General features: G+C 43.2%; 1 protein-coding gene across 4 annotated transcripts in view; it reads left to right on the forward strand.

Annotated features, from left to right (window-relative positions):
• The first annotated feature begins 1753 nt into the window (after positions 1-1753).
• Positions 1754-21416, forward strand: part of IP6K2 (inositol hexakisphosphate kinase 2) — a 29905-nt gene continuing 10242 nt past the window's right edge. For 2 of the 4 annotated variants that reach the window (XM_045530292.1, XM_045530294.1), the window contains exon 1: positions 1760-1850. Coding sequence is in view for 2 of the 4 variants with exons in the window: in XM_045530291.1 (XP_045386247.1) it covers positions 3433-3467 (35 nt within the window). In the remaining 2 variants the exon portion in view is untranslated. Of the gene's footprint in view, positions 1851-3258; positions 3468-21416 lie in introns of all 4 variants that reach the window. The other 2 variants (XM_045530291.1, XM_045530293.1) reach the window with 2 other exon arrangements.

Genomic DNA, 21416 nt, shown 5'->3' on the forward strand with positions numbered 1-21416 from the left:
TGCACGGAGTGTGCAACGTGTGAGGAACTTTAGGAGGCTGAGCAGCAGGGCTGGAGGCTAGCAGAGGAGATGCAGTTGGAGGGGTAATGGGGAATTATGGGGGTCCTGGGTCCTGCTGGCTCTGGCCGTTCTTGGGGAGGAGCTACTGCAGTGTCCTGAGCAGGGATGAAGGGATCTGACATCACAGACTGATGTGTGGAGAACAAACTGAAGGTATCAAAGATAGCAGCAGGAGACTGGGAGGCAGCTCTGACATTGCCCTGGAGAGGTGGTGCTGGTTTAGACTCAGTGGAAGCCATGGATATGTCACGAAGTGATCTCATTCTGGACAGATAATGCTGATGGAGGCAGCAGAACTTCTTGGCATGTTGGATATACGTGTGAAAAAAATTAGGGGTTTGTGACTTTCCTTTGTCACAAAAAGAAAAGAAGAAAAGAAAAAAAATTAGGGGTGCTCTGAGGTGTTTGGCTTGAGCAATAAGTAGCACCAAGCTGCTATTACCCAGTCTGAGGGAAGTAGGGTGGGGCAGGTTTAGGGGATGAGCTAGAGCTAGGGTGACACAAGTTGAGTATGAGATGCCAATAACTGGAAGGCAGAGTGCAGATGCCTAGTCGACAGCTAGACATTGAATCTAGCACTCAAAGAAGGTCTCAACTGGACAGACACCTTTGGGAGTGATTGATATGTAGGTGGCATTTGAAGTCACAAGCCTGGATGAGATTATGAGGGAGTGAGTATAGACAGAGACAAAAGAGGCAAAGATGAGAAACCAGTGAGATCATAGGAAACCCAAGGGGCATGAAGCCTTCAAAGCCACACAGGGAAGAAAGGTGCTTCCAAGAGAGGAGACATCCGTCCGTCACAGGAAGTCTGTGCTGCCCACTCTCATAAAGGCAGGAATATTTATTTATTTACTGATTTTGTTCACTGCTATATTTTCATCACAGAGTGTGTTTAATAAATACTTGTTGAATTAAAGAGTGTATGGGTGAATGCACACCTCTGCAAATACTGAGTACACAGGGCTGCAACATTGGCCTCCTTTGCAGAAAGAGCGGATATCAGGTAGGAGGCTCTGGCCACTCTCACTGGCCCCTGCCCCCTCCCTTGCCTCTACCAGCTACACTGACATTCATCCATGTGAGAGCCTTTCTGGCCAACACAGGCCCCAAGACAAATGAGTCTTAGACAAGCTCCGTGGTGGAGAGCTTGGTGGAACCTGGGTTGGGCACTGGATCATTCACCAGTCCACAGATGACTCTATACAGCCACTCCTCTGTCCATCCCTCTATATCTAGTCATTTGTCCACCCATCCACATGCAACCATCTGTCCTTCTGTGTATATAACTATTCCTTTGTCCACCGTCCACAGTTCCTCTTCTGTCCACTGTCTCAGCCACTCTTTTTGTCCATCTTTCCCTCTATTCACATCCAGTCCTCTGTCCATCCATCTGGTAGGGTGACCAACTTCCCAGTTTGCCTACAACTGTCTTGATGTTAGCACTGAAATTCCGCATCCTGGAAAACCCCTCAATACCGGGAAACCAGGACAGTTGGTTGATTCCCCCAACTCTTAACACACATCCTGAAGTCCACCCACTGGTCCGCAGCCGGTGTGTACACCCTCGCCCATCTGACCTCCCTTCCGGAAGCCGCCGCAGCGAATCCCAGCCCCCTAGCAACAGCGCCTTTCAGGCAGCCCAGTCCGCGTTCGCAGCGTCTGGTGCGAGCCAATAGCGAGGGAGGCCGGGGCGAGGAGTGGGGGGCGGGGCTCGGCCTGGCCACCGCCATTTTGGTGGGAGAGAAACAATAGGACGGAAGCGCTGCGGGACCGGGCCGAGGCCGCAGGTAACGCCCGCCGCGCTGGGCCTCCGGCCCTGCTGCCCCAGGGTCTTTGGGGAAGGAATTTTCCGGGCCGTTGTCGGGTCAGGATCTCCGGTCATTGGTGTCTCCCGGGTTATTTGGGAAGAGGGTCTCTCGCGATTATTATTGGGGAGGTCGTCTTGAGTCTTTGTGGAGCCAGATTTCCCTCGGTCATTTGGGAGGGACATTATTTCTTCAGATCCTTGGGGAGTGAAGATCTCCCCTGGTTTTGGGAAGACAGAGTCCTCCCCGGTCGTTGGAGGGGGTCTTCCGGATTTGAGGGGCAGGATCTTACCTGGTCGTTGAGGAGGTCTCCCGGGTCTTTGTAGGGGCAAGATTTCCCATGTCATTGAGGGGCCGCCAGGTCATTGGCGGCCACGACCTCCCAGGTTATTGAGGGGAGTCTGCCTGGATCTTTGGGTGGAGGGATTAGCCCAGTGCCTCAGGTACTGTTACCTGGGGCCGGCAGCTGTGCAGCCATTTTGAGTGTTGAATGCCCGTTGGGCCTATCAGCTGGTGTTTGATGGGGAAAGCTACACACCTAATCTTATTGGTAAAAAACGCCTTAAAATGGATCGGAAGACCCCTTCTTTATAGGGGTATTTCCACTCTTTACATTTGATTACAGACTCCTTTTCTTTTGCATCTTCATGACTTGTTTCATTTTAGGATTTTATTCGGTCTCATATATCAAAAAAGGTGCACTAAAGGAAAAAATGGCTGGAAATAAAATGTAGCAACCAGTAAAATCTAGTGCTCTTAAATACCTGGGGAAACCGCTAGTCACGGCTTGAAATTTAAACATTTTGGTAGCAAAATGTACATAGAACAAAATAAAATCTTCTTGAATAGCTTTAAGAAAAAGTACTGAAACTTTCAAAAAGTGGTAACAAAAATGTTGCAGATCACCAGTTTTATGATATTTTAAAAATAAAGGACCATGATTACAGTGATTTTGTTGAATCCTAGTATTTAAAATGTTTGCTGTAATTGCATTTTTAGCCAGGTAACATTTTAAGTGAACTAAGATGCTTATTTACATAGGTTGTTGGTATGGTGTTTGTATAATTGCATCCTGTAACTTGGTGTTAAATATTTAAAGAGAAGTTTCAGGGTGGTGGTGTTTTAACTTTAGCCACTATCAGAATTAGAGATGGCAAAATGAATATTTTATCACATTTGGCATAATAGGCCAGTTGATCGCCTAGTAACTTTTTATTTGGAGAAAAAGTCAGTTGAACTGTTAACTGTCATTCCGATAGGTTTACCTGCTTTGTAACTTTAGAATTCACAGACATCATTAGAAATCAAACAGATGAAAACTAGCGCTAGACTTGCTGTAGTTGTAGAAGCCAGTTTAACAGATGTCATAGACTTCTTTTGTGCTTTGAAGTTTCATAGGTGACACACAAGTACACTGTATACCAGCCCTGTATCTGTCTGAGCAGTGGAATGTGCCAGGAAGGAGCAGCCACTGACTGAAGAACCTTAGCCAGTCTCCCTTGCAAGACGGATGCCAGAGCCTTCTGTAAGCTCCTGAGATGTCACTGGTATCTAGGCAACAGGGATGAGCCTTAGCCTCCCTGAGGCCAGCTTGCTGAGGTGAAAATTTTCCATTGTTTGGCTCATAAACAAGATGCATTGGGGAAGAGTTTTCCATTTTTCTTTCTTCTTCTTCTTTTTTTTTTTTTTTGAGACAGTCTCTCTCTGTTACCCAGGTGATTGCCATGGCTTCAGCCTAGCTAACAGCAACCCCAAACTCCTGGGCTCAAGCGATCCTACTGCCCCAGCCTCCCGAGTAGCTGGGACTACAGGCATGCGCCACCATGCCCGGCTAATATTTTTCTATATATATATTTTTAGTTGTCCAGCTAATTTCTTTCTATTTTTTTAGTAGAGACAAGGTCTCGCTCTTGCTCAGACTGGTCTCGAACTCCTGACCTCGAGCGATCCTCCCACCTCTGCCTCCCAGAGTGCTAGGATTACAGGCGTGAGCCACTGTGCCTGGCCAGGAATTTTCCCTTTAAGTGACATTATTTTACCTAGTCGAATAATTGTCTTAAATAAATTGAAAACATTTTTGTACATTAGAAAGTAAGCAGGATGATTACTCTCATGTGATTACATTTTATAACATGTTTTTGCTTTTTAAATAAATTATATTTTTGCCTATTTGCTTACTATGTAATAAAAGTAGTAAGCAGTAGTGTTTTACAGTATGTTATGATGACAAGGAAATGTCCTTTTCCCCCCAAATTGAATTTAGGGTCCATGTCAGAGTTTAAAGGAAAAGACAGTTTTGCCAAGATGATGCACTGTTGGCTCGGGTCTGTCACCCATCACCAGCTTCAGTTACCAACTCTTGGCCAGTCTTGTTTCATCTGTACTCTGCCCATCCTCCCTCATTGCCCCACCTAAGAAAGAGAGAGAGAGACAGAGAGAACTTAAATTTAAAGGAAGCGTATCCAAGAAGTGTTATTTTATCCATAAATATTTCAGTGTATATCTAAGAGATAAAGATATAACCACAGAATCTACAATACCATTATTCTGCCTAAAAAAACATGATAATTCTTTAATTTTTATCCAATTACATCATGTTGAAATGTTCCCAGTTTTCTCATTAGTAGTTTTTAACAGTTATGTTGTTCTAGTCAGGATCCAAATAAGGTCTGCACATTGCATTCGATAGAAATGACTTTTTTGTCCCTTAAATTTATATGTGCTCCTTCTATTTTTCTTGTAATTTATCTGTTGAAGCAACTGATGTTTGTCTTATAGAGTTTCCTGTATGCCGGCTTTTGCTGATAATTCCTTGTGCTTTAGACCTTTTGGCTCTGATGGCTGGATTTGAAGAAGTCTTCTCTCTTGTTTGGTAAAGAAGTTGAGAAGGAATTCCCATGGCTTGTTAAAAAATGAACCCCAAATTGTGAACTCTGAGAGCTGTCAGGGCCCTAATGGGCCATAAAGTATGAAACCCTTCTTCTCCCTCTGTGTCATGTAGGGTCCGAAGGGTCTGAACCCTGGATTTCCGTGTAGAACTTGGAGGAGATTCTGAGTTGGCCTCCAGGAGAGTGTAGATGTTCTGCCTTTTGTGTCTCTTTACAGATCTCTTTCTCTCACACTAATGTTGCACCCTTTACTCACAGCAGGTTCACAGTTATTGAGACTTTGGCCCTTTGTAGCTAATCCCCAGTTCATTTAAGCTCCAGTCCCACAGGCTCCCACCTATCTGCTGAACATTTCTTGAGTGCTTGACCATCCCCTTACAGTTTCTTAATATTTGTCCTGTCTTGGGATGGCCTAATATCTGACTCATCCCTCTAATTTTATTTCCTATATCAGCAGTTCTGAAGATAAGATCCATGGTTGCCCCAGGTTATATGCAGAGTTCAACAAGGGTATGCAGTTTTCAGGAGAGAGGCTCACAGATTTCTCAGATTCTCCAGGGAGTTAGTCATTCCCCCAAGGGTTAAGAACAATGTTCTATATCTAGACATCTACCAAGATGTGTTTCTCTGCCTTCCCCTTTCTTTCCTTAATTCCCCTGTGTGGGCTGAGTGTCTGTGGGCTGCGCAGAACATTAGGCTGGGCACAGTGGAGAAGGCAGGGGACCCTGTGTCCTGCTGAGTGTGCCATGGAGTAGGGTGGTGACATTAAAGAGGTCATGTCAGGTGGAACAAATGTCTGGAGACAGTAGCTCTGGTGCCTTGGGAACTGCAGAACTAAGGGCTGACAGAGAATGTTCCCCCTTTCCACCTGGATGAAGAGGCCCATGAGAGAAGAAAGCCCAGGCTGGGGGATGATGGAGAGGTATCAGCTTGGCCTTGATCCTGATGGCCTTCTGTGCGTTACAGCTCTGGCTGGGATGCTCCTGCTATTATCTCCTTCCAGAAAACTTCCAGGCTCAAGACTGTGAGGGCAATGCTGCCCTCTCTCCTTTTACTTTTGGTTTTGACATCTGAATAACCAAATATTAAATTCATGAGGCTGCTAAGTTACCTGAAACATTTCTGTGATGAAACTAACAAAGAAGCTTGAGAACTTTCTGTGGCAATTTTTCTTACAAAGTTTTGAAATTTTTCTTTTCTCAAAACCTCCTTTTTCATATGTGCTTGTAATATGTATAGGAATTGTTATTTCTTTGCCTCTTAAATAAGATAGTGCAAAGAAGGCTTCTGTTGCAGAGAAGACTCCCAGTAAATGCCAACTTCTACTGCCAGTGGCCCTCCACACATGTCACTATAGTAGTGATTTGCAGGACCTCTGTGAAACCAAGCTTTCCCTACTCTCTTTGCTTGGTTAATTTTCCTGACATAAAATGTCACCATCCTGCTCCAGAACCTGCAGTGGCTCACCTGCATTATAGGTCAGAGTGAAACAATGGGTGCAACCTTTTTAATATATGCTCTGTCCTAGCAATTCCACTTACAGGAATTTAGTGTGCAACAGCAGATACAAGGATGCATGTTTGCATTATAATTGTAATTAAAAAATTAGAAATAGCACAGATGACTGTCAGTAGGGAAGTCAATAAATACATTGTGATTATGTGTGAATATAATGCAGCCTTTAAAAGGAATCGTAGAGATGTGGAAAGATGCTGAAGGCATATAGTTTAGTAGGACAAAATGTCAAAACAAACGACAAATAGTGCATGATTTCACGTATATGAGTTACCTAGAGTACTCAGATGCATAGACGGAAAGTAGAATGGTGGTTGTCAGGCTGGGGGAGAGGGGAGTGAAGAGTTATTATTTAATGGGTACAGCTTCAATTTGGGAAGATGTAAAAGTTGTGGAGATGGATAGTGGTAATTATTGCACAACAATGTGAATGTACTGATGCCACTGATCTGTACACCCAAAAATAAAAATGGCAGATTTTACATTATGTATATTTTATCACAGTGAAAATAAAGTTAGGGGAGAAACATAAAGCTGATTTTACTGGGAAAAAAAGCCAAAACAACACATACAACCTCATCTTATTTATGTAAAGAAAAATGCATGTGAGAATGGAGTCTAGGATACTAAAAGAAAAAGAGACCCCCATACTAATAATGGTCATTTTATCACACTTATAATCAGTAAAAAAGTCCGTTTATTTAAAAGACTAAGCAGGATTGTCTCTTGGCACTCCATTCCTCTGCCTGGCATTGATGCCCTCTTTCTTCATCATCCTTCTACAAGGGCAAGCTTATAGTCTTATCCCCTTGTACTGCTGAGTCTACCTTCTGACCTACCTCTTCCATTGAACTCTTTTGGGAGAACTCTGGGACAGTGGACTCAGAAGGAAAGCCTATCTTTGGGGAGTGCTTAGCATACAAGCTAGGCAGTAGGTTAGATGTTTGATCTTGGTTCCACCTTATGGTGGATAATTAGTTGTACCATATACCTGGTTACAGATGAAGACAGGCACTGAGAATAGGTAAAGCACTGTTTATACCCAAATAATATAAGGCAGCCCCTGATTTCCCAGGGAGAAAATTTAAGAAGAATTTTTGGCACAATTCAAATGTATAAACTTACAGAGATGTTGATAAAGTCGGATTTCTCATTATATATATATATATATATATTTTTGAGACAGAGTCTCGCTCTGTTACCTGGGCTAGAGTGCCATGGCATCAGCCTAGCTCACAGCAACCTCAAACTCCTGGGCTCAAGCGATCCTCCTGCCTCAGCCTCCCGAGTAGCTGGGACTACAGGCATGCGCCACCACGCCCGACTAATTTTTTCTGTATATATTTTTAGTTGTCCATATAATTTCTTTCTATTTTTAGTAGAGACAAGGTCTCGCTCTTGCTCAGGCTGGTCTCGAACTCCTGAGCTCAAATGATCCACCTGCCTCAGCCTCCCAGAGTGCTAGGATTGCAGGCGTGAGCCACTGCGCCCAGGCTCTCATAGTATTTTTAATTATACATACATATTTAGTTATTACCTAAAATACTATATTTCTTTAGCAGTTGTACTTTTTAACACATTTTGAATTAGTTCTACTCCAACTTGCCTACATGAATCTTTGCTATTCCCATAGCTACATTTGGAGCCAATTGGTACTCTCCTCTTGAGTACATCATCCTCACCTCTTGGTGATAGGAGATGTGACATTGGAAACCTTACCCCAGTTTGATTGTGATTTCTGCAGTGTGACCCTTTTACTTTGTTGATTTAAGAAAAAAAAATAACAGCTTTATTGAGATATAGTTCACATACCATGTAATTCACCCCAAAAGAAATCCTATAGCCCCCTTCCTGTCCTGGTATAGCCTTTCTCCCCCCTCTCCACCTCCCCACTGGCTCCTCAGTCTTTCTGAAACTCCTCTTATCCTGGCAGGTTTCAGAGGACAAAACTGCACTGTATTAGAGGCATTAAATCAGAGTCTAGCCCGAAGGATGGTGGGAGGAAGCAGGTCAGTGCTGTCTAGCAGGCCCTATTGTCACTTGTGGCAATATGCCCTGCAGGTGGTCATTGGGGAGGTTGTAGCACATGGCCGTTTTTCTGGTTTCTGCATGGGCAGGTGGGGGGGGGGAGTTTTACTTATTCCTCAAGAGTTTGTTGTGCCATGGCCCACATCCTGCTCAGGTGCGTCTTGGATTCAGATTTCCGTTTTCAGATATTTTCTCCAATCTTTTGCATGGTTTTATGTTTGCTTTTTAATGTATATTTTAATTTGTAGGGTTCTCTTCTAATTTAAGTTATGCTAATTCAGCCTTATAAGTAAGAATTAAGCTATGGAAAGCAAGTAATAACTCTTCCGCTGACAGCACCGGCATTATCAGAATATGGTGGCCACAAGTTTTAATATTACACTAACAAGAAAGAGCTTTGTTCTTTATGCCACCAAGATGCCAGTTAGTTCAGGCTGGAATGGTAAGAAGGATGGTAGCTCCTAAATGTGATCTCTAGGTCAGAACAGGTAGTAAAACACAAATGGGTTACAATAGAAAAGTCCTGCCTTGGTCAGGTTTGGTGGCTCAGGCCTGTAATCCCAGCGCTCTGGGAGACTGAGGTGGGAGGATTGCTTGAGGCCTGGAGTTTGAGACTGTGTCTCTTAAAAAAAGCATTAGCTAGGCATGGTGGCATATACCTGTAGTCCTGTCTACTTGGGGATGATCGCTTGAGCCCAGGAGTTTAGGTTTACAGTGAGCTATGGTCATGCCACTGCACTCCAGCCTGGGCAACAGAGTGAGACCCTGTCTCTGGAAAAAAGCCAAGTCCCACCTTCATTTTAAATGTTCGTGAAATGTAACTATTGCAGAAGCGATGTGGTCAGCACCTACAGCACCCTACCCACAAAAAATAACAGTTAAAACTTGTGCTCATAGAATCCTTACTGTGCTGGGACTCTGATTATGTTGGTTCCTTCACTTGTGTTCTCCTATTTTCTTCCTGGCCTCTTGGTGAGGTGATCAGAAGTGTTTCATCCTATTCTGGACTGAAGGATCTTGGGCTTTAGGTTTTCTTGAACCCTTGTGACTTGGAGATGGCATTCCAGTACCTACTGTCCAAGCCCCGTTGGGCAGCTGGAATCAGCCTGGGCCTATTCTGTGATGGAGCATTCACAAAGCTTTCTTTGCATTGCTGGGTTTTGCTTAACTCTTCTTGTGAGTGTATATAACTGACACTGGTAATTGGTCAAAGTGGGAGATCATTTAGTGTTGTTTTCTCTGTGTATCCCTCTACCTTACTTGAGGCATTCATACATGTTTTAGAAATTGAATGTCTAATCCCAAGCCTAAGGAAGAATAAAACTTTTCTTTTAATGGAATAAAGTGTGTTACAGACCAGGAAGCTAGAACACCTGGCTCTTATGTTGCTGTTTCTGCAATTAGTTTGTGAGAATGTGCTCAGTTGATACCTGGGCTAGATCTCACAAGGCTGGGTTTGTGGGCAGCTGCCACCTTGCCTGGGCTGGCCCTGGGGTGCTGTGTCCCAAGCTCCCATACACTCTGCCTTAACCATGCCTGTCAGAACAGTCCATCCACCAGGGCTCCTTGTCTTGATCCTTGTATTCCTCTTTTAGTTGGGGCTGCTTCAGAGCCAACAGGCCTTCCTAACTACAACTGCACACTCAGAAAGGAGGTGCCCCGTGGGGTATGTAAGCTTGTCTCAGCTGTCTGGGGAAACATGAAAATCTTGCCATCCCCCTTCAGTGCTTGTTTTAAAGAGTAATAGACTATTTTTGTTTTGTAAGTATAAAACTAACATTGGACATGCATTTTCAGTGTAACCCTTCTCCCTACCCAGATACTTACCTGCCCCAGTCTCTGATTGAGATCCCATTTCTACACAAATTTGATGTTATTGCTGAGACTGCAACAACATTTGTCTTGGGACTAACCTAACTCCAAGCCTGTAAGCTTTCACTCTGATGCCCATTTGTTTAGATGTACTTTAAACTTAGTGTCTATGGACTGTGCTGTGCCATGGTTCCTTCCTCTCCTCTCATGAGCTGGGGGTGATGTTAAATCTCCGCAAAGTTCGTAATTTGTCTGCTTTTATGGGGTCCTCTATGGAAGTGTGCAGACCTGCTTGGCTCTACAAGACCTCTCTTGGCTCTTTGCTGAACAAAGTCACTGTTTCCTTGAGAATTTGCCCAGAGTTACTTAACAAAGGAAGAGGAGGGCTGGATGTAGTCTTGACCAGACTGTGTGTTTTTATGAGTTTGAGCAACCTAATAGGAATAATATTCACCAATAACTTTATTTTTTATTTTTATTTATTTATTTTTGAGGCAGAATCTCACTCTGTTGCCTGGACTAGAGTGCCGTGGCATCAGCCTAGCTCACAGCAACCTCAAACTCCTGGGCTCAAGCAATCCTCCTGCCTCAGCCTCCCGAGTAGCTGGGACTACAGGCATGCGCCACCATGCCAGCTTATTTTTAGTTGTCCAGCTAATTTCTTTCTATTTTTAGTAGAGACAGGGTCTCACTCTTGCTCAGGCTGGTCATGAATTCCTGAGCTCAAACGATCTGCCCACCCCGGCCTCCCGGAGTGCCAGGATTATAGGCATGAGCCACCGCCCCCGGCCACCAATAACTTGTTTAAACCACCTATTAGTACATTGCTGAAATTACTGCCTTCTTAATTTAGTTAATTCTTATTTAACATTTTCAATGTTTTTGCTATTATAAATAGAAGTTTTACATGTAAGGCAGTGAAAGGTGTCATTCCTTGAACAGTATATGTTCTCTGAGGTGAATGCCTCTCAGGGAGAGATAGCTGAGTTGGTTATAGACCCACTACTGAAGGGCTTGGGTGGGGTTTTTTTTTTTTTTTTTTTTTCTGAGACAGGGTCTCACTCTGTCAACCAGACTAGAGTGCAGTGGTGCATTCATAGCTCACTGCAACTTTGAACTCCTGGGCTCAAGTGATCCTCCTGCCTCTGCCTACCAAGGAGCTAGGATTACAGGCATGTACCACCTCGCCCAGCTAATTTTTTTATTTTTTTGTGTGGAGATGGGGTCTAGCTCTGTTGCCCAGGCTGATCTCAAACTTCAGGGCTCAAGCAATCCTCCTTCCTCAGCTTCCCAAAGCTCTGGGAGTATGGGTGTGAACCCCCATGCCCAGCTGGTTTGGGGTGTTTCTTGCTTTATGTTCCTGTCTGAGTGTGAGGATACAAGTGTGTCTTCTCCAAGTCCTTTGGGCTGCCCTTGACCTTGGTAGAATCTGTGCTGGGCCATGTGGAACTGATACACAGCAACTTGCCAGGGTCTCATGCATGAGGACCTTATGGGGTAGTCAGGTTGTTGCATTTACACTGGAAAAGGCCAGAGGAGGACTGTGAGTTTGGTGTACAGGATCCTGGGGCATTTGAGAGGTTAGACTTTGCAGGAGTACCAGTGGCAGCTGATAGATTTAGACTGGGGCTGAAAAACTAATGGGTGTGGCAAACAGGCCTGGGGCAGGTGAAACCTGGGAAAGAAGGGGACAGCCCCCACCCCCAGAATGATTTATCTCACTCTCAAAGAGTGTTTTTACTTTCAAAATAACTTAAGCTCCTTGTTATGACCCAAAAGAGTGGTTAGGATGTCAAAAGTAGAAGTGCCCTGTTGGCTTTCACTGCTGGGGTCCTCAAATGCCATCTTTTTTAATTTTTTTGGCAACACTGTTTTAAAGACACCTCAAATACCATCTTGGTTGACTTAAGCTACTTGCCCTCCTCACAAGCCAGGTGATTCTGAAGGGACTTTTGCTTTGGAACTATGAGTGTGGTTGATATTGATTTCCCCAAAGAAATTTTAAAAATATTTTGCTGTTCCTTAATTGGGAAAGAAATCTTGGGACTTGTGAAGGATAATTGGCAAGCGGCTCTATATTAGGACATAGTGCTGTGACTGGTGCGGTCTCAGGAATTTTCTCACAGTTGTGTCTCATTCTTTTCCTAGAAGAACACTGACTGCACTTAGGCAGAGTGGTTGAGTGATAAAAGCTTCCAGAATGATGCTGTGAACCTAGGATACTTTGCAGACCCTTGAGGGGAGTGTTTGCCTGAGTCGAGTGTTGAGAGGACCCAGAGGACACAGTCCTCCTAGGGGCCCAAGGGGCACACAGGACCTGGTGCAGCATAGGGCACGCTTTGGTCCGCCTTCCAGCAGGTGTGGCACTTGGGGGTGCTGGCCTGGGCAGGTTGGAGCTGCCTTGGTTCTGTGGCTGTTCATGAAGACTGAACATTTTTTGGCACCCTTTGTTTCAGAGGATTAGTTTCTGTGTCATTTGGGTTTGGCAACAGGCCCAACAGGGTAAACATTGACCACAGGCAGGGAGCATATAATCTTGTCTGAAGCTAATGGGCCATTATTTATTGGCACATGGAGAACCATGATTTGAAGTAGCAAAATCCCTCATAGACTGAGACCTCTAAACAATTTTGGCCGTAGTCTAAGAGGGTCACTTCTGTGTGTTCCAGTTATGTATGTTTCCTACTGGGTGGTAGGAATCATAACTCTGCACCAAGGAAGAAGAGACCAGAGATGGAGAATTGCCCTTAAAAGAGGAGTAACTGGTTCAGGCGTGGTGGCTCACACCTGTAATCCTAGCACTTTGGGAGGCCGAAGCAAGAGGATCACTTGAGCCCAGTGGTTCAAGACCAGCCTGAGCAGCATAGTGAGACTCTGTCTCTACAAAAAATAGAAAAATTAGCCAGGTGTGGTACGCCCCTGTAGTCCCAGCTACTGGAGAGGCTGAGGCAGGAGGATCACTTGAGCCCAGGAATTTGAGGTTGCCATGAGCTGTGATGAGGCCACTTCACCCTAGCTGGGGGAAGAGCAAGACCGTGTCTCAAAGAAAAACAAAAAAGAGGGGTAACTGAGTTTTTAAGGAAAATTCTTGGGGTGTGTATAGAATACATTTAGCTATTTACAAGAAAATTTTATATTGTTATAAAGGGGACATTTGACACCTTAGAATCAGTAATTGCTTTAGCTAGAAGAAGCTTTTTGAAATTGCTAAAATTCTGTGTAATGCTAGCAGGTTACTCTGATGAACATATTTCTAGGTAGGCTGAAAGCTCCTTCTCCCTTGTCCCCCTTGATCTTGGGACCCTCTATTTTGTCATTCCAGAAATCTGGTCTGATGAGACAAAGAGATGGGGCAGTGTGGTCAGTGCTGGTAGTTCAAGAGAGGAAAAGCAGCTGAGAGGCCACTGTGTTTCTTATGGAAAAGCTTGTCCAGAGTTTTGGAACAGAATCTACTGTTTTATTTGCCCCTTAGCTTTTGGGGGAAGGATCTGCATGAATTATAGCATGACTTTTCATGAAATCATTTCCACTTACAACCTGTGGTTTCTTTCTTTATTAAAACCAGAATAAAATGTTATTGAGGGCAAAAACGAACACCTAGTGTTGTAGCCCAGGAGTCTATCAAGTTGATAGAGAACTTTTGTGTTTTGTCACTCTGGTCCTCCTCCTTTGGCAGGTCCATCTCCTGCTGTGGCATGGGAGTGACCCTCCCAGCCAGCCAGGCTGCAGCACCTTTGAGATTAGGACTGTGATTCCCACATTCTAGCAGTGATTCTTTCATCTCAGGTACCTGTTGTTTTTCTGTAATGAGGCAGGCCTCAATGCACCCATCTGTAAGGACGATAATCACAGTATTTACTCCACAGAGTTGTAGAAGAAAGGAGCTGTATAAACAGTAAGTGCTCAATGAACAGGAGCTCTCATTTCCGGCACAGTCATGTCCCATTGTCATTGAAGGTTGAGGAGTTGGTCATATCCTCCTCTGACCTTCTAGCACCTTGTATACACCTTAAGGACAGTGTGTGTTGGGGTTGTTACCCTCACTTGTGTATGTGTGGTCCATCTTCCAGGGTCTTCCTTCATCGCGGAGTGAAGCTCTAAGCATGCGGTGTGGGCTGGTTCAGTGTTTGTTTGTAGATGGATTTAAAACTTTCAAGAGCTGGGCAGCCATTTGCAATTTTATATCAGTTTCAGTGAATTTCTCCACACTCCCTACATATTTTTTCTCCCAATTATAAAGATAACATATGCTCAGAGTTTGAGAATATTTCAAGAAGTTTGAAACATTCAGAAAATTAAAAAGAAGGGAATAATAATCTTACCATCTAGTACAGGGCAGATCCAAGTTTTATGGTTTCTGAAGTTTATATAAAATAATATAAATACATATACTTTATAATTTATAATTATACATCTAATTATAAATGTCATCTTTAAACAAAAGAATTTACAATTATGAAAACAGAATTAGGTGAGAAAGTGAATGCTTGTTATTTAGATAGAAAAATGCTTATTTAGAATGCTTATTTAGATAGAAAAAAATCACAAAAAGTTACACATTTTAAAAAGTAGACAAATACTACAACAGTAATACTTTTTTCTGTTTCTGTTTTTGTTTTTTTTAAGACATGGGGGTCTCACTATGTTTCCCATACTGTTCTGGAACTCCTGGGCTCATGCATTCCCCTTGCCTCAGCCCCCTGAGTACCTGGGACTACAGACATGAGCCACAAGTCCTGGCTCCCTTACATTTTGGGGCAGCATTTTTACCACCTCTTTCTATGATAGCAATATTACAACTTTCTGTAGAGAGAACAGAAGGGTCACAGTCATTCCTGTTAGTGACAACGTAGTTTCTTTCAGCTTCACAACTCACCATATGTCCTTTCAATTTTTAGGATTGTTGTCATATTTGAGAAACCTGTATCAAGTTTCTTTCACACATGAGCTATGGGAGTTCAAGGCATTCAAGGTTTCTTATGCAGTGACTATGGGGCCTTGGAAAGGGGCAGGCAGCCTTGGAAAGGGGGCAGGCAGCCATGGCCCTGTGAGTAGCTGGTACTTTTTTTCAGTTTGTATGTATGTGTGTAGTAAAATACACATAACATGGAATTTCCCATTTTCACCTTTTTTTGACACAGAGTCTTAGTATATTGCTCACACTGGGCTCAAACTCTTGGGCTCAAGTGATCCTCCCACCTCAGCCTCCTGAGTCACTGGCTCTACACGCATGTGCCTCCATGCCCTGCTAACATTTTAACCATTTTAAGTATACAATTCAGTGGCATAGCTGGTACTTTTTGACAGTCTTTTTCTCTGCAGGTCTTTTTTTTTTCACTGCAAGTCTTTAGACATAGTTTAGTGATATAGGTTATACAAGTTTATATCTTCTTTTACTTAAAGAGTATTTCATAAATATTTTCTCGTTAAAAAATATAAAATTGATAAGCAAACTTTTATGGTATCCTAATAGTCCATCATACAATTGAATGAAAAATTTTTTTTGTTTCATTCCTCTCCTATTGCTGGATGTGGAGGTGAATGCATTTATGATGGGGGATAAGAGATGTGCTGCCAGGATTTGATTTTTATGGAATTTTCCTGAGGTTGATGGTTTCTGATGGCATGTACCCAGATGGGTCAATTTGGTGCTCCCACAAGGCACCCTCTCAGAGCCAAACATTGACGACAGCTTTCCTCTTTCCTTGCTGGCTTTATTTTGCTAAAACTCCTTTTTATATATTCATTTTGTTGCCAGGGATTGTACCTCATTTGTTGCCCAGCTTCTTGTTAAGTCTAGGTCATGGGAGGCAATGGACTTCCTTTGGCATCATCTTGCTGAGATATCTTGTTAAGGCTAGACTGGCAGACCCATTGGTGAAGAGGCGTTGTGCATATACTCAGGACCAGCTCATGGCCTTTCTTGGTTTTGCCTGCAAAAGATAAGGATAATTATTTTTTAGTGACAATTTAGCAACATGAAAACATTGGGTCTTTGGGATGTGGCCTCAATACCAACACAGAATATGTGAATTCTAGTTAGTGTATTTGTTTAAACTATGATAGGATTTAATCTTCTCATAGCCATGTTTTGCATTTATTTTTTAGTAACCAGTTTTTCCTCACCTAATTTTCCAAAAGGTTAGTTGTCATCACATTAAGAGCTTGGGCTTTGTTTACATGAAGTGTTTCCACAGCAGCAGGTCCCAGATGAGTGTTCAGGTGCAGAATTCTTCATTCGTACTTCCCATTTAATGCAGACTTAATAAGGTGGATAATAATAAATACAAAATCAACTCCAGTTGTGCTTGGAATGCATTTTGAAATAGGGTCTCACTCTGTTGCCCAGGCTAGAGTACAGTGGTGTCATCATAGCTCACTGCTACCACAAACTTTTAGGCTTAAATGATCCTCCTGCCTCAGCCTCCCAAGTAGTTGGGACTACAGGTGCACCCCACCACACCCAGATAATTTTTCTTTTTTTCTTTCTTTCTTCTTCTTTTTTGGGGGTCTTGTTATGTGTGTTGCTCGGGCTAGAGTTGAACTCCTGGCCTCAAGCGATCTTCCTGCCTTGGCCTCCCAAAGTGCCAGGCCTCTTGGAATGCATTTTGCAAAGTGTGCAGCATGCCTCTCACCACTGTATGATTAGTGTGGGTTTGGATTATGATTGTAGTGGGTGCATTTTGAGTTCTCTGATGATGTGTGTACGGCAGGTATTCATGACACAGTAGTGATTTGAGGCACATTCTGTAGAGTACCTACTCTATACTGGTCCTCTTTTGAATTCTGGAGTTTCAGCAGTGAACAGGGCAGTTAAAAATTTCTGACTTCATGGAACTTGTTGTCAAGTCAAAGTCGAGTGGGAAGAGACAGTGCTGGGAGTTAGTTACTCTCCCAACAAAACAGGTCCCAGGCAGGATCGTCATAAGAAATTTGGAAATAATAGAGACAGAGAAATAACAGAGACAGAGACAGAGACAGCGTGCAGTTTAATGTGATGGGGGACTCAGAGGTCCTCCAGCATTCCTGTGAGCTGTGAGGGCCTGAGTGAAATCCACATCAGTATTTATTGTTACAGCAAATAGTTGTCCTTGGTTAAAGAATTATGTGTACAGTTCATTCATTGAGGTTTCTAGGCTCCCCAAAGGTAAGGACTCTTAGCTAATTCTGTCTACAAGAATAGATGGTTACAAAAATTTTGTAAGATAAACATGTTAAGCCCTAAATTAGAAACAGACCTAGCTGAGCATACAAATTAAAGATAAAAATGTATAAAGTAGGAACACTGAGTCTGTGTACTAATCTAATCTATTTCTCTAAATACAGAGACATGTGGTCAGGAGTGGAGCAGGAATAGCCTTGAAGTTTAAGATAGTTCCAGCTGCATGTTATCTGCTGGGCAGGCATTTTAATCAGCTTCTCACCCAGGGCCCAAACCGAGCTTTTGCTGTGCAAAAAAGCTCAAGGCAATGGCCTGTAGCATCGAAATGCTGCATACATCCTCTGACAATGCCTCCTCTGTTGGCAGCAGCTTCTAGTCTGTGCACTAATACGCCCACAGACTCCTTCAAGGCAAAGCCCTGCAAAACTCCTGCAACCTATTTTCCCAACAGACAGACAATAAACAAGACAAATAAGAAGCATATAATATGTTAGATGGTAATAAATACTAAGGAGAAAATAAAGCAAGAATGCATCAGGGAATGTGGCTGGGGAGTGGCAATTTTAGATAAGGTGGCTTGGGAAGATCTCATTAAAGAGGTGATATTTGCATAAAGAGCTGAAGGAGGTTACGAGAGTGAGCTAAGGGGGGCAGTATCTGGGGAAGAGTGTACAAAGCAAGGGGAACAGCAACCACAAAGGCCCTGAGGTAGGTGTGTATCAGGCATATTTGAGAAATAACAAGGAAGCCAATGTAATTGGAACACATTTGTTGCTGATTTTTCATTCCTTCTGGCTGTTTTAAAGAAAGGCTTATTGGACCTTTATGTTCCTGTTCTGTTCCCATGTGCATGAAGTATGCTTTTGCTTTGGCTTTATAAGAATTGAAAAGAAGATAACCATGCAACGGTAGAAGTCTGCTAGTGTTGAGACCCTGATAAAAGTAGGCTTTCAAAGTGAGAAGATGGCTTTAGGATGTGTTGGTATTAGCAGTGGCTGTCATGGATTTATGAGGTTTAGCATGGCTGTCCCTGAAAGGCTCTGCCATCGGGGAGAGGAGAAGCCACAATCAAGGAGAAGCCCTTACTTAGACCAAGATAGCAACCCATGCTGACCTTGGCATGCGTGACTCAAGATACTCAAAGTGAGGCAGATGAGCCCAGTTAGAAAGGATGGGAAAGGAAATTTCAGTTTTCATGTGGAAACTAACAGTGAATAGGTAGATTTTTTAAAGTATAATCCTTTCTGATTATTAAAATAATATGTACTTATAAAAATTGTGTAAATTCAAAAACATATAAGGAAAATAATCCCTTTTATTGAAGTATTATTTATATACCATAAGACTCAACAATTTTAAGTCTATATTTGAGGAGTTTTGGCAAATTTATAGTCATAATCACTGACCCAGACACAACATAGAATGGTTTCATTACCACCTAAAATCCTCTTGGGCCCCTTGGCAGTCAGTCCTGTTCCCCAACTTCTGCCTCTTTGGCAACTACTCATCTGCTTTCTGCCACTGTAGTTTTGCCTATTTTTGAGAATTTCATGTAAATGGAATCATATAGTATGTAGTCTTTTGTGATTGGCTTCATTCACTTAGCATATGCTTTTGTGATTAATCTGTGTTGTTGCATGTATCAGTACATACCTTTGTTGTTGCTGAATAATTATTCACTGTATGAATACACAGTTTATCAACTGACCGACCAGATTAAAATTTGGGTTGTTTCTACCTTTTGGCTATGGTGAATAGTAGTCCTGTGAACATTTGTGTATGTCTTTCTGTGGACATGTGTTTTCATTTCTCTTAGTTAAATACATAAGAGTGGGCTTGCTATATATAGTAAGTATATGCTTAACTTTTTTTTTTTAAGACAGGGTCTCGCTCTGTCACCCGGGCTGGAGTGCAGTAGACTCATCACAGCTCATTGCAACCTCAAACTCCTGGGCTCAGGCTATACTCCTGCCTCAGCCTCCCAAGTAGCTGGGACTACAGGCATACACCAGCATGCCTGGCTAATTTTTCTATTTTTAGTAGAGAGGGGGTCTCACTCTTGCTCAGGCTGGTCTCGAGCTCCTGACCTCAAGCAGTCCACCCACCTCAGACTCCCAGAGTGCTAGGATTATAGGCATGAGCCACCATGCCCGGCTTATGCTTAACTTCGTTAGAAACTGCCAGACTGTTTTCCAAAGTAGCTGTACCTTTTTGCATTCCTACCAGCAATGTATGAGGTATTCAGTGACTGACCCTGATGGGTGTAGTCTTGGGTTAATGTTTGAATGTGTATTGGGCAGTTGCTGGGCCGATGCTCTGGGACTCATGGGGGTGAGGTGTGAATAGTCAGGGTTGTTTTTCCACCATCAGGATAATGTCTCTCATGCCATCCCCTGTGACTTTCTGACCCTGGGGCTTTTCTTGAGGCAAAGTAAGTGGCCCCATGGATCCCATTTGTAGCCTCATTAACTAAATTCTGGATGAGTGAACCAAGGACCCACGGGTTTTCATAAGTCATAGCCATTTTATTTGCAGTACTTAAAAAGTTAAGACTATTAGGCCCGGTATGGTGACTCATGCCTGTAATCCCAGCACTTTGGGAGGCCGAGGTGGGAGGGTCCCTGAGGCTAGGAGTTTGAGACCAGTCTAGGCAACATAGTGAGTCCCTGTCTTTAAAAATTAAAAAAAAAAATCAGCTGGGTGTGGTGGCGGACACACCTGTAGTCCCAGCTGCTTGGGAGGCTGAGGTTACAGTGAGCTGTGATTGCATCACTGCACTCCAGCCTGGGTGACAGAGTAAGACTCTGCCTCTTAAAAAAAAAAAAAAAAGTTAAGACTATTAAGGCATTGTTTCCAGCAGATCCTTAAACCAGTTTGATATGGGGGATGGACTGTGGGGGAAAGCTATATCCTATCCTAGGATGGATCATGTTCTGTGTTCCTTACCTGTTCATAGTGTTATGGACAAATGTGAGGCAACATGGAAAGCTAAAATAGATGCTAAATCTGAAGCCAGTATTTTGCGGTTATTTCCTAGGCACATGGCATACACATTGCATCAGCTTTATGGTAACCATTAATACTCCAGGATTCCTGGGAAACTGAGCCTTAAAGTGCACGTTGAACAAAGAGAGTAACAGATGAAACACAGAGCAAGTGCTTTGGGGATTTGCTGTATAATCTTTGGGAAGTTGATCTTTCACTTTCTTGGAGATAGGGCCTGTAAGGGACTGTAACCCGGGCTAGAGTGCAGTAGCCTCATCACAACTGTACTTCTAGTAACTCCAGCTATAAGAAATATGTTGAACAGTAAAGCCATACTGATGTTCATATTGAGAGATGGAACATAATTGAAAAAAAAAAGATCACAAAACAGGACTTAATGTATTATGTAGAATGCACTGACATTTTGTTTTACTCCATTGTTGTTTGTTTTTGAGACAGAGTCTGGCTCTGTTGCCCCAGCTAGAGTGAAGTGGCATCATCATAGCTTACTGCAACCTCAAACTCCTGGGCTCAAGTAATCGTCTTGCCTCAGCTTCCTGAGAAGCTGGGAGTACAGGTGTACCACCACACCTGAGTAATTTTTCTATTTTTCTTAGAGACGGGGTCTCACTCTTGCTCAGGCTGGTCTCGCACTCCTGACCTCAAGTGATCCTCCTGCCTTAGCCTCCCAGAGTGCTAGGATCATAGGCATGAGCCACCACGCCTGGCCTTACTCTGTTTTATTAAAAGACAAAAAGAAAAAAGCTACTGGTCATCACTTACTAATTTGCTTATACAACCCATAACATAGAGATGTACTCCAAGCCTCTCTTCTCCGTTTTACAGACCAGAAAACTAGAATCCAAAGCAAGCCAGGGACTTGGAGTCTTTCTCCAATACATAATTTCTCCAACCAATTGAGTGGGAGAACTGGTATCTCACCACATGCCAATCAGTTGTCTCCCTAATTCTGCTTCACATTTTAGTTTCTTCTCTTAATTGAAGTGACTCAGGCAAGAATGAGCTTTATTTTTCCTACCCATGTACCAAAAATGATGATGATTCTCCCAGGAGCAGCATCCTATGGATTGCCACAGTTGGGTGCAGGAGGGAGGGTGGCAACGTGCCACGTGACACCCAGCAGCAAATGAATACTCT

Source organism: Lemur catta, chromosome 18, assembly GCF_020740605.2.
Source record: "Lemur catta isolate mLemCat1 chromosome 18, mLemCat1.pri, whole genome shotgun sequence".
Taxonomy (NCBI): Eukaryota; Metazoa; Chordata; class Mammalia; order Primates; family Lemuridae; genus Lemur; species Lemur catta.